This window comes from Eptatretus burgeri, chromosome 8 (genome assembly GCF_056783735.1).
Source record: "Eptatretus burgeri isolate ZD-2024b chromosome 8, Ebu_testis_v1, whole genome shotgun sequence".
Lineage (NCBI taxonomy): Eukaryota > Metazoa > Chordata > Myxini > Myxiniformes > Myxinidae > Eptatretus > Eptatretus burgeri.
This window is the reverse complement of record NC_140968.1, coordinates 8,810,083-8,823,609: the sequence shown is the minus strand read 5'-3', so window position 1 is coordinate 8,823,609 and position 13,527 is coordinate 8,810,083. Positions and strand designations below refer to the sequence as shown.

General features: G+C 47.0%; 1 protein-coding gene across 1 annotated transcript in view; it reads right to left on the bottom strand.

The window, feature by feature from the left end:
- Positions 1 to 13,527, bottom strand: part of LOC147021051 (uncharacterized) — a 166,040-nt gene that overhangs the window by 92,958 nt on the left and 59,555 nt on the right. The window contains exon 5 of the mRNA XM_085893634.1: positions 7,112 to 7,858. Within this exon, the coding sequence (XP_085749760.1) occupies positions 7,112 to 7,858 (747 nt within the window). The remainder of the gene's footprint in view (positions 1 to 7,111; positions 7,859 to 13,527) is intronic.

Sequence of the window (13,527 nt, the reverse complement as noted above, 5' to 3'; positions counted from 1 at the left end):
AAGGAATGCATTTTGACAGAGTTTTCATTTTATCTTTGGGGTTTTTCATCATTCTTCACCTGCAATGCTCAATAAACTGTTTAAGCAAGACAAGTTGTTCTGATTCCACCTTCTACATTTTTTTTTTTTCCAACTGCTGAACTTCAAAGCTAACTCTCACTTGGCTGCACTTAGATTCGTTGAGCCAAAACCAAAAAAGAGGCCTGGAAAAGGATTTTAAAATATTTTCTTCTTCCAAGCTGGCATTCGCCATAGTTTGTGAAAGCACGGGATCCTTCGTTTTCGAATTCTTCCACACATCAGCAATGTCATGGAATCCATCATCGCAGTTGACATAAAATCATACCCTTTATCCACAAGCCTCATCTCAAATCATCAATTTGGATTCAGACCAGGTCACTCCAACTTGGACATGCTGCTTTGACTCTTTCAACAATAGTTGGAGGCCTTCAATATCAGACATATCAAAGCCGACTTTCTGGGAATATATTGAGCTTTCAATATGGTCTGGCATCGCACATGCTCTCCAAACTGTTTGCGCACTCCGCTCATGGATGACTGACTTCCTCCACGCTTGCAGCCAACATGAGGCTCTCAATGGAACTCTTTGTTCTCCTCTCCCTGTCAATGCTGGACTTCCCCCAATGCAGTGTTCGCAACCCCATCTCATTACTAATCTTCATCAATGATATCCCCAACTCGCTGGAAAATTCTCATTTTCTCTTTGCTGACGTCTCCACTCTCTGCCATGACATCCCTCATCCTTCTGACAGACAGAAGGCTCTTCCCTCCCTTTTGACTTGCCAAAAATCACAAACTGGTTCGACATCTTTGCCTCTTCCCCTTTCTCTCCCCAATGACCATACCACAAACCCATCTACTTTCTCATCAACCCTCTTGAAGAGGTTCAGTCACTCGAACTCTTGGATCTCACTGTGAACCATGATCTCTCTTGGGCAAGCCACATTTCATTGTTGGCCTCCAAAACTAGACGAGCTCCTATCCACCTGCAAGGCTTTCATCCACAGCTTAATAGAGTCCTGCTCTTCTGTCTGGGGTGGCTCCCATCTTGCTCTCCTTGAAGCCGTGGAAACAAAGGCTTTCAAGATCATTGGAATTTCTCACGATGAAGCTGAGATGATGGGACAATCACTCAACCATAGCCACCAGGTTGGTGCACTCCATCTTCTTCCGACTCATTTCTGGTCCTGCACCCTCCACCCTCTCCATGCTTCTTCTCTCTGAGGTATGTACAGGATGCACGCAGTCTTCCAGCAACCCCTTCAGAGTGAAAATGCGAAAATCCAGAACCACTGCTTACCTCCACTCTTGTATTCATTTTTTCCACACCTGTGGAACCACATTTAACACAGTCTTCAATCTGATTCTTCCCTCCAGGTCTTGAAGACACCTGTTCACCACCATCTCAAGTCATCAGGTCAGGTCAGGTATGGGAGCATGTGCCAGAACAGCACGTCGCTGCATCCACTTTCCGCCGGTACTCCAGGGGCCTCCGTCTGGCCATCCCCCAGGCAGATGCCAGGCCCATCCCCATCTCCTTGAGATGATGGTCAACCTGTTGCAACCATGAGGCACGTGGTCGACCCACTGGCCTCCTCCACTCATGAGACTCCCTCGCTGAGAGAATCTGGTGAGCAGGATCAGAGTCAGGAAAACGAGCCACATGTCCATACAGCCGCAACTGACGCTCACGGACTATGCAGGTAACAAATCTCATCCGAGTCTCTCTCAGCAACCGCTCGTTGGACACAAAATCCGACCAGCGATAGCCAAGGATTCTCCGAAGAGACCTGGTACCAAAGGAATTAAGTCTCCGTCTCAGATCCTTGGTCAGAGTCCAAGTCTCGCACCCATAGAGCAAGACTGAAAGTACCAAGGACCTGAAGACTCGGACTTTCGTCCTCCCGCACAGGTACCGGCAGCGCCACACCCCATGATCCAGTGAATCCATGACTCCCCAGGCCCGACCCAGACGTCTATTGACCTCTGACTCGCAGCCAGCAGAGACATGAATATCACTGCCAAGGTAAGTGAATCTCTCCACGACCTCAACATCCTCACCACAAACAGACACAGACAGGACAGCAGCATCCAAGATGTCACCGAAAGCCTGGATCTTAGTTTTGACCCAAGAAACCCGTAATCCCAACGGCTCCGACTCCTCATTCAGCACCTCGAGGGCCCCCAAGAGGATGTCTAAAATCTCTGCAAAGATGACTTCATCATCTGCAAAGTCAAGGTCCGAGATCCTGATATTCCCAAATGACGCACTGCAACTTGATCTCTCCGACATCCTCCCTAGAATCCAGTCCATACAAGTGCTGAAAAGTGTGGGGGCAAGTACACATCCCTGACGAACTCCAGTAACAACTGGAAATAAGTCAGAGATGGTACCACCACACTTCACAGCACTCTCAGTACCAGAGTAGAGTTCAGACATCAGATCGATCAGTTTTGGTGGCACCCCATGAAGACCAAGAATCCTCCAGAGGACATCCCGATTCACTGAATCGAACGCTTTGCAGAGATCAACATAGGCTGCAAGCAGCCCCTGCCGAAACTCTCATCTGCGTTCGGTGAGGACACGAAGTGCAAGGATACGGTCAATCGTTGACCTCTTTGGTGTAAAGCCTGACTGCTCTGGACGCTGGTGCTCAAGCAGATGGTGGCGAACCCTATCGAGAATTATCCGAGCAAAGACCTTGCCCGGCACTGAGAGCAGCGTCACCCCTCGGTAGTTGTTGCAGTCTTGGCGATCACCCTTCCGTTTCCAGAGAGGGACAACAAGGCCCCTCTTCCAGTCAGTTGGGATGATGCCTGTGTTCCAGGCAGAGCACAAAACTGCATGCAACGACACGAGTGCAGCATTTCCACCAGCCTTGAGAAGTTCGGCATGGATGCCACAGATCCCTGGAGCTTTGCCCCGTTTCAACTGGTTCACCGCAGCCCGTGTTTCCACAAGCGTAGGTGGACCACAGTTGATTCGAGGGTCAGCAACAGGGATTGTAACACCCTTGACGTCCAACTCGACAGTTGGGGGATCAGCCTGGTACAACCGCTCAAAGTAACCGGCCCAGCGGGCCTTCACTCCAGACTCCTCTGTCAAGAGCCTACCACTCTCTGCTCGAACTGTGGTGCTCCGAGGGATGGGCTTGGATGAACGTAATGCGCGAATTCCCCTGTAAGCGGGACGAGAATCACCTGTCCACAGGTGATGCTCTACCCCCTCACAGATTCCTCGCACATAGGCCTCCTTGTCCACCCTCAGTGCACGTACAGTTTTACGCCTCAGCTCCCTGAACAGCTCAGCTCTGCCATTCAGCCTGGCCCTGCGACTCTGGTCAATGGTATCCAGTGTCCCTTGAGAGACAAAATTCTTCTTTGCCCTGCGGTGAGCTCCAAGGCATCCACCGGCAACATCAAGGACGGTGGTCTTGAAGGCGCTCCACAACTCTTCAGGACCCCCCAAAGCACCCAGACCCCCCAAGTGTCCACTCAGCCTGTTCGCAAACTCCTCAGCTACTCTCTCATTCCTGAGCTTGGCAACATCCAGCCTCGGCTGGGATGGTACCATTCTCCAGGATTTAAGGTGCAGCTTTAGAGTTGCTACAACAAGCCTGTGGTCAGTATTGAGGAACTGAGCACTCCGGTAGACCCTGCAGTTCTGGATCATCCTCCAACGACCATCAATGGGGACATGGTCAATCTCCTTTGCCACACCGCCAGCGTTGGAATACCAAGTCCAGCGATGAGCTTGTGGGCGCTGAAACCATGAAGCAGCCACCCTAAGTCCATGACTTCTTGCAAAGTCAAGGAACTTAGTGCTATTCTGGTTCATAGTTCCTGACCCATGGGGACCAACACACACCTCATAACCATCCCCATCAGTTCCAGTCGATGCATTGAAATCCCCCAAGACTAGAAGTGTATCTCGTCTGGGGCACTAATCAACCACAGACTCTAGTGTGGCGTAGAATGCATCCCTCACGGTGAGATCACTCGCCTCAGTCGGAGCAAAAACAGAGACCAGGGAAATGACACCTAAGGAGTGACGAATCCTTAATCTCATAATACGCTCGTTGACCGGTGTTACCTCAATTATCATTGGGGTCAGCTTATTGGACACAGCTACAGCAACTCCTTGGGTATGGTAACCATCAGAGCGACCAGACCAATAGTAGGTGTAACCACCCACCATTATCTCGCCGCAATCTGGTCTCCGAACCTCAGAGAGAGCTGCAATCCCGATGTCCAAACACTTGAGCTCAGATGATAACAGAGACAGGTGATCATCGTCTCTTAGGGATAGGACATTCCAGGCACCCACCCGAAGGGTCCGCCTCAGGTTAACCCAAGGAGACCGCCGTCTGGTGGACGACACCTCAGCACCACTCCGACACACTCTCCCACAATCTGACCCAGGGATGTTACCCCGTGGTTTCCCTCCTATAAAAGATTGGGGGTCCCGAAGGCTTTGCCCCAATCCCGTCATCCGGTGAGCTGCCCTGCGAAGGGAAGCTGCACAGGAGGTACTCCCACGGAGTGGGTTTTCAGATTTTTTTGCGTTTTGCGGAATGAAGGGTTTTACGGTGGCCGGAGTGCAAATCCTGCCACCAACCTCCGAATGAAAGTAACCCAACTGCAGGAGGACGTCCGCAGACACAGTTGGGCACTAGATATGGATGGCCGTTGGCTCACAAGGAGCTCCTCCGCCCTTTGACAGGTTTTGTTTTTAATCCTGCTGGGTGTCCATATCCAAACACCCTCCTCACCAGAAAACCTGGTGGGGGAGACGGTTTAGACGCCGACAACCCGACCATGGAACAGGTTAGTACAGGTTTACATGGTACCTGTAGCAGGTCACAGATCGAACTTGACCTGACAAAAAGTCATCACACATCCAAAAACATGATATTTTCTCCACCCGGTAAACAATCCCCCACCACTTCCAACATTTTGCTAATGCGTCCAACTTGTCCACCCCTGACGTTGGCCCTGACCCCTCATCGTAACCTGCATACCTTTTGTCAGTCTCCGTCTGTTTTTCCCCTCCACCCTGCTGATGACGTTCCCCTTTCCACTGTTGTTCCTTTTGTTATGTTGTTTTGTGATCTTTTTGGTGTCCGAGTTCTTTATCCATGCACACAAAAAAGTTGAGGATTGAAAGAATGTTCTCCTCCTTCTCAGGTGCAAAAGACATAGTGAATGAGTGAATATCAAAAGAGAGTGGGTCAGGATTGTCTCACTCACAACGACAAAAACAATCCTTAAAATGGTGTTTTCCAAGTTGAAAACTCGGAAGGGAAGATCAGGATTGGACTCCCACTCATCCGTTGCCTTTTTACTTGTGATAGCTCACCAATGCTCGAATGAAGTCATTGTGAAGAACACCAGAAATGTGGGATGCCATCCAGACCAGGGCTTTTGAATTTTGGCATCTTGGTGAGTGTTTCATAATTTTCTGTTTGGCAATTATCACTTGAGGAATATCCTCTTGATGTTGCTTCTCGTTTCCAAGTTTTGGACCTGTTCCACCTTTTTGTTGTGTTCTTTTCAGTTTTCATCAATCCCTTTCCAAAAGTAGTTCATCATTTTCTGGGGTGGAGGGATTGCAACAGTCTGCTTCTATTTCTTTAGTTTTTGATTGACACTTCTGAGAAAATTTTCAAACTGCTGGACTTTTCTTCTTTCATTTACTTTGTTTGTTTGTTTGAGTTTTTTTGGGCTCTCATTGGTTGTTATCTACTTTGGATTTCAAAAGGTGAGTGGAAGTTCTCCCAGAACTGAAAATCTCCACCTCCTTTTTGGTGAAGGATTATGATTCATAAAACAAACTGTGAAATGTCCTTCTCATACCCTCCATCCAAGGAATCTTTTCAAAATCTTCACTCCACCACTGACAGCCTCCACTTGAAGCTTGTTTGGAATGATATTCCCAGTGATATTCAAGTACTCAGTCAGGGTTTTCCTTGTTATTCCCCTCACTCCGACTCTCACTGGTACAATTTTCATTCCGACTATCACTGGTATAATTTCAGCTTACTTCATTTTTGAGGTCCTCTTGACCTCATTTTAAAGAACCTGGTATTTTGTCATTTCTCTGATTTCTGTGGCATGTCGTGCAAAGTCATTGGGAACTGAAACCTCAAAGAAAAATGCTGACTTTTCCTTTTTGTGTTTGAGCAAGATGTCCAGACGCAGTGCTTGGTTTGTGATGTCCATACTTCCCGACATTTTCTTAAAGGCATCAGTTTGGTGTTCTTGATCTTGAGGATTAATGATGACTCGTTCTCCATCCCAATTCATTGCACCTCTTCTGAGCCATTCCATTGAGCCTTCCTTGTCAATCCCTGTCCTGTCAAGCTCCGTTTTAAATCTTCCTGCTATTTTATCACTCCCATTTGTCCAAGTCTATCTGCTGATATTTCTTTTTTAATTTTTTCTTTGCAATCATTGGGGCTGTTTTTGTTTCTGTTTCGTTTTCCTGTGTATTATCCATTATTTACACCTGTTTTTTGAAATTTGTTGCAAAATGGAATAAGGATCCCTTTTCTCGTTTGTTGTTTTCTTGGTCATGGACAAATCTCATACGATAGTCTGTTGAGCTTTTCACAAACTCCGCTAATCTGACACACGATGTTCTGTGCACTTGGTTATGCTCCATTCCACAACATCCTCGTTCCCGTCTTGGTAAATACAACCACGGTGTACATTGGTTTTTGTCGAACATCTTGTGAATAGTTGGATGTTTCCTTGTTTTGGTGTCCAAATTGTTGATCTCCAATTGTGCCCAGTTTATTATTGCACAGCCATATTGGAATGCCGGCACTGCAAGTTGGTTTGTTGCTTTGGTTTTGTTCAATGGAGAGAAGGAAGACTTAAAAATTAGTCTTATTCTGCGATGGTACCCTTTGGCGATTATTCTACGCTTTTTTGTGTTGTACCTGGGGCTTCTTTTATTCCGATGTATTGAAAGGATGCTTCGTTTTCTCGTTTGTGTATTTTTGTCTGTTCTTTTTGTGTGGATTTTTTGTCTGCTCTCCTGTATGGATCCTCATGTGCTGATTCAAATGGTGTTTATGAGATAAACTTTTATCACAAATGGAGCATCTGTGAGGACGTTCTTCTGAATGGATCCTCATATGTATTTTCAAACTGCTGCTACGAGAGAAATCTTTATCACAGACAGAGCATTTGTGAGGACGCTCTCCTGGATGGATCCTCATATGTATTTTCAAACTGCCTTTTTCAGAGAAATCTTTATCACAGACAGAGCATTTGTAAGGACGCTCCCCTGTGTGGATCCTCATATGTATTTTCAACTTGCCTTTATCAGAGAAATCTTTATCACAGACAGAGCATTTGTGAGGACGCTCTCCTGTGTGGATCCTCATATGTATTTTCAAACTGCCTTTTTCAGAGAAACCTTTATCACAAACAGAGCATTTGTGAGGACGCTCTCCTGTGTGGTTCCTCATATGTATTTTCAAATTGCCTTTTTCAGAGAAACCTTTATCACAAACAGAGCATTTGTGAGGACGCTCTCCTGTGTGGATCCTCATATGTCTTTTCAAACTGCCTTTTTCAGAGAAACCTTTATCACAAACAGAGCATTTGTGAGGACGCTCTCCTGTGTGGTTCCTCATATGTATTTTCAAATTGCCTTTTTCAGAGAAACCTTTATCACAAACAGAGCATTTGTGAGGACGCTCTCCTGTATGGATCATCATATGTCTTTTCAAATGGCCTTTATTAGAGAAACCTTTATCACAAACAGAGCATTTGTGTGGGCGTTCTCCTCTGTGGGTCCTCATGTGTATTTTGAGGTTTGATGAATCTCCACTGCATATCTGACATTTACAACACATTTGCCTTTCGATAACCTTTTTAGGTTTGTTTGATTCAATATTTATCTTTGTGTGGTTTTCACCAGCTGCACACTTGTATTTGGAGCCTTGTTCTTGGGATTGGTTCTTCAAAATAGATATCATCTTCATCGTAAAGCTGCTCTTGGACCGTATCTGCCCAACCGGTCTTCTTGATTGTTCTACAAAACAAACAACAATCAGGTATTTTAGAGAAACTGAAAACTCAATATATTGAACAATTTCGAAAATTTTATGAACCATGAAATCAAGAGTGAATGTTACTTTTGTTTGTTTCTGCTCATCTGTTGCAGAACAGACAGGACTGCTGTTTATCAAATGGACATCTGAATCTTCCTTTGCAGAAACATATCTTAAAGTTTGTGAGACAAATGAACCACATTTGAAGGATAAACATCATCTAAAAATGATGAAGGACATGAAGTTGAAAACACTGCCACATGTAAATCCCATCAATAAGTAGTATGCAAGATGTCACTTCCACTGTTGGAACGAGGCTCAATAATGCTGCCACAATTACGGGAGATAAAATGAGGTGTTTAGAATGAGAAAAATTAGATATATGTAAGATTTAGATAATTTAGATATATGAGACCCCGTGAGGAGTGATGGAAGCGACATTTTTTCATGATGTGATGATGATAAGGTAAGGGTTAAAATAGTGCAAAATGGCATTAACTCCAAAATGGTGGATGTGTCCCTTACATCACTCCTCCTCGCGGCGCCAAATATTTATATATATATGAATATATTGTTGCAGTTCTCGGAATCGCATGCTTCCAAGGCAATGACAACCAACATTTCACGGTCCTGAGACAGTTATTCTATGAATGCATGTAAAGATAGTCCCTTCCTTTTGTCTGGCAGTACAACAGGACGTGCATTGCTGGGATCTCACAGCTCGGTTTGCTTACACCACTCACTTCCTTTCTACTCTTATTTTCTGCTTATTTCTGAGGTAAATGTGAATTTGGGTCCTCGCAGAGGCCAACACGTGCAGCACGTGCGTGACCAGGGCAGGGGAATAGAAAGGCCGTGGGGGCACCGGATGAGCATTGATAGCGCAGAATTCCAGTCCTCAGCGATCCCTCAACCCAAATTTTGCGGTGAGTTATACAGTATGCCCGGCAACTCGAGATTATCGACTCGAGCTTCGGATGATCTGGGATGAGATTGCTGGTTGCATTGAAACTAATATCTCGGCGAGAACGTCGCTGGCAGCTTGGTGCCAACAGCGACAATGTCACAGGCCGATAATCGAAAAACAACTACACAACAACAAAAACAACAACGACGGGAAACAAGTGTGCAAGATACGGGCGGCGCGTACTTTTCAACCCATTTCTGGACTAATTATACCGGCATTCTCTTTTCCCTCCATTTCTTCACCGGAAACTGATTTCTATATCCTTTTCATTCCAAACCTCCATGTAATTATTATATCCAAGCGTTCCCCTCAAACCCTGACACAGATCAGTGTTGGCCCCGCACACACAACAATGGAATCGGGCAAAAGCGAGCGATGATCACGTGGGCAATGGCGGATCCGTGCTCACTGTACGGAACGTGCTCGAAGGGGGATCCGTGCTCAGCTCGGGACACTTGATTATCGTACAGAACAGGGCACGAATGGACACATCTTACAGTCTGTGCATGGGTTTATTATAAGACATTACAGTCTGTCTTCGCTGGCGGCCGATAATGTTCCCCACGGATGAACGTGTTCCGATCTCTCCGCCCGGTGAAACCGAGATCAGGCAAGAGGTGTGCTGCACAGTCCAGATCGCTCGGGCCGCGTGATGCATCACGGAGCCGGCAGTCATCTGCGCTGAACGCTGGCACCCGGGCAAGCATGTGCGACGGACGCCACCCTCAGCCGGTCGTAAGGGCATGGCCCGGGGGTTGTTGCAAGGCAATTCATGACGCGGAGATCAGTGTGGGCGATTCATATCATGTCGTGGGGTCGGAGGAGGACATTTTCATGGCTCGGGGTCACCTGGCTGGAAGCGGACTGTCGCCGATTCGGGCCATCGTGGCCTGGCCGTGCAGGGGAGCGGGGTCAATCAGGGGGCCGATTCAGGTGATGACGCATAGCTTTGCGGTGGCCCCCCACCCCACACTGCGCGGTCTATAAAAGGTGGATCTTGGGGCCGTTTTCACTCTCTGTCATTCGTCTCCATTCATCATCGCCTGGACTCAGCCTCAACGTTGCTGACTCCACCCACCCACCTGGTCCTACCTTGCACTCCGTCCGATCGCTCTCGACTCCACCCTCCAAACTCAAGCACCCCCTTCACGCCGACGGTCACGTCTCGACGCGAGCTGCATGAAGCAAGAGATGATGCACCAGCTTTTGGGGTGGTATCGCACCACGGAGCATTCCCCCCAAACATATTGGTGGCGCGTTCGGGCAATCAATTGTACAAAGTACCGAGAGACGGCAGCCTCAACTTCTTCTCCTTTCTCGCTTCAATATTAACTCTTCATCGGATTTTTGTGTGCGTGTGCGTGCTGTCCTCGCACCTGTCGACACAAGTAAGATTCTTCTTCTTCTTCTTCTTCTTCTTCTTTCGGCTGCTCCCGTTAGGGGTCGCCACAGCGGATCATCCGTATGGTCCGCGTAGTGATTTGGCACAAGTTTTACGCCGGATGCCCTTCCTGACGCAACCCTGGTCGCCTCTTACGACACAGGGATATGGTACACCTATTTTAACCGGGGTATACACCGGCCCAGTATACTGGTGCTCATTTCGCCGACCTCGGCAGGATGACAGGCTGAGTCAACCCCCTGGTGTATTAATTCAGTGGCCCAACGGGGCTTGAACTCAGGACCTTTTGGATCCCAAGCCGCTGCCCTAACCACTGCGCCAACACCAGGCTGTCGACATAAGTAAGATTGCAGAAGCTTATTATTATTGCTATTATTTCGGGTTCAGTCTGCTCTGTGTCCGCTTTTGTAAGTTGCTTGTAATATTGCCGCACCTCTCAAATTTCTTTCTTTCCCTGCCCAACACACCCTAATAAACTATTCCCTGCACCACATACTTTTCCTCACTTGCTTGTAAATTAGTTACGATTAGAAATGTTCCCAGCTCATTTTTGTCTTTTCCTTCATTTGATTCAGCATGGTCCGACTCCTCGCTTAGCGGGACTTTATTCCAAATGATCCAATCCTTTTCGCCGGAACATCCTTGGCAGTGTCGCAAGGGGGAAAAATAAATCCGGTCTCGGCTCACCACGGCAGAAATCATCATGTGTCTCCGAAAATCACACAAAATGTGTGAGTGTGGCTTGGTCGACCTCTCCAAATGAGCTCTCTACAGCTTGGCTCGTTTCCGCTGCCAGTGCTCTGCCTCACCGTTCACCCACCCACAAACAGGCTTGAACACCAATCGACGTAACATGGTCACCGCCACAAAGCACGAACGTCAAGAACCAGGTACCGAGCAGAACCAGAAGGAACAGCTCAACTGTAACCAACTGCTGTTGCTGCTGTTCCCAACTGTCAGGAGCTGTCAAAATGCATCAGTTGGATCTCTCACCAACAGACTGCCAACAAGACAGTGCTGCTGTCCTTTTATAGGCGACCAGTGTGAGCAGAGCCTCAAACACGACTTCAGCCAAATCCAGCTTGCCAATTGGCGCATCGCTGCACATTCCTCCAACCGTCCATTCTCGTGGTCATTCTCTCTTGTCCATCAAACGAGATGCAACTCCCAATTAATGCAGGCCTGGCTCACATCGCCACGTTCGGGGCACTGGACAAGCCATCCGCCAGAACAACCGAGCAGAAACACGAAGCGCCCACAGAACATCAACAGCAATTATCACCTCTGTCCAGCGCAATAAGAAGAGTCAGTTAGCATCCATAGAGCTGCTGAACAGGGCGTCGATTGCCGAGGGAAAAAGGTGGGTGTCAACGTTAATGGAAAAAGGTGGGACTTGAGGTAAATGATCCAAGTCCACAGCCATGTTTGACCGTGAGAACGAACTGTCAAGGAAAATCTTGCAGTATGATGACTCAAATATCCTGCAAGTCCAATGTGAAAATGAAACCCAAAATAAAATGTGTAAATAAATCGTGCATTTCCAAGCCAATGAGTCTTGATGGAAAGGGAATCGACAAGAATCTGTTGGGCTCAGGGCCATCTTATCATGTGCTCGAACGATGAATACCGCTCATGCAGAAATGAAAACCGACATTAACATGACCGTCCTGCATAAAAAAGGTGGAAAAACAGATCCCTGCAACTGCAAACCAATCAGCCAACTCACAATCATCAGCAAAGTTATGGGAACCCCTCATTGCTTCAGACATTAAATCCTTCCCCTTCTCCAATGGCTTTATTTTCGACAATCAATTTGGTGTCAGACCAGGTCACTCCACTCTAGATATGCTGCTTCTGCTCTCCCAACAATGGACATGAAATGAGAGCCATATCCCTCGACATATGGCGTGCTGTTGACACTCTCTGGCACCCTGCCCTGCTCACCAAATTATCTTCCTATGGTATCCAAGGCCATCTCCACTCATGGCTCACAGACTCACTCTCCTGTCACAGCCAACGTGTGGCCCTCATATTTCCGCAGAATCACTTCTCACCTTCACACTTTCATTCCACTTTTTCTTGCCTTTGGAAAAAACTCGCACACTCTCTCTTCAATCCCACTCTTCCAACCAGGTCTTCAAAATAGCTGTTCACCACCACCTCCAATCTTCCCCAATCCAAAACCACGATCTTTTCCACCCCAAATCCATCTCTTTCAATCCAATTCCCTGTTTTCCTTCCCGAAAGTTCCCTGTCGTGCAAGGTTCTCAAAGTCCCTGTGGTGTCCATCTTGTTTACCCTGTGTACCCCACCCCATCCCTCTCACTTCCACAGTTCTCCGAATAGCTCTGTTCCCCAGTGTTTTGCCCTTCCCTCTCCACTACTCTTGTCTCCTGCCCACTTTGTTGAACGGTGTGTGTTCGCCCTCATTGGAGCCTCGCAATGCATACACAAAAACAACATTAACTGTGGATCAAGAATCTAAACGTTTTCAAAACAAAATTGTTCCAAAAAAAGATTCCTTAAGTTGCAAGAAAAAACACATTCATGGTTGAACATCAAGGTACTTCTTGACATGCTCAGGTGTATAAAATAGTGACATACCAGACTTGGGTGTTTGTCCGTCATCCTGATCATGGAGGTTGCAGACATCACTGAAACCGATTCCACGGACACCAGGAATATTTTCCAGCTGCACATTTTGGAATCCAATAAACTTTCTGCAGAAACTGGAAAGTTCTTGAATAACATTTTCCAAGTTGATGAAGAGACTTCCCAACAGAGAAGAGCCTGCAAGCTGGAGAACCTGCGGCTTCAAAAAAGAATTCACAAACTTACAAAAGTCGGCATACATTGCAAATTTAAATTTCTCTTTGGCGAGAGAGAGGAGCTCTGTTCACAATGCATCAGAGTCTGTACAAGCTTGAAGAACCTTCTGATTCTCAATTCCAAGAACATTGATGACTGCTTGGGCTGTTTCTGTTCTCAGACCTTGTGATTGGAGCCATTCCAAGAATGTGTCCATTTCACCGATGACCTGTCAGGGACACAATGCTTATGTTAACAAAGGA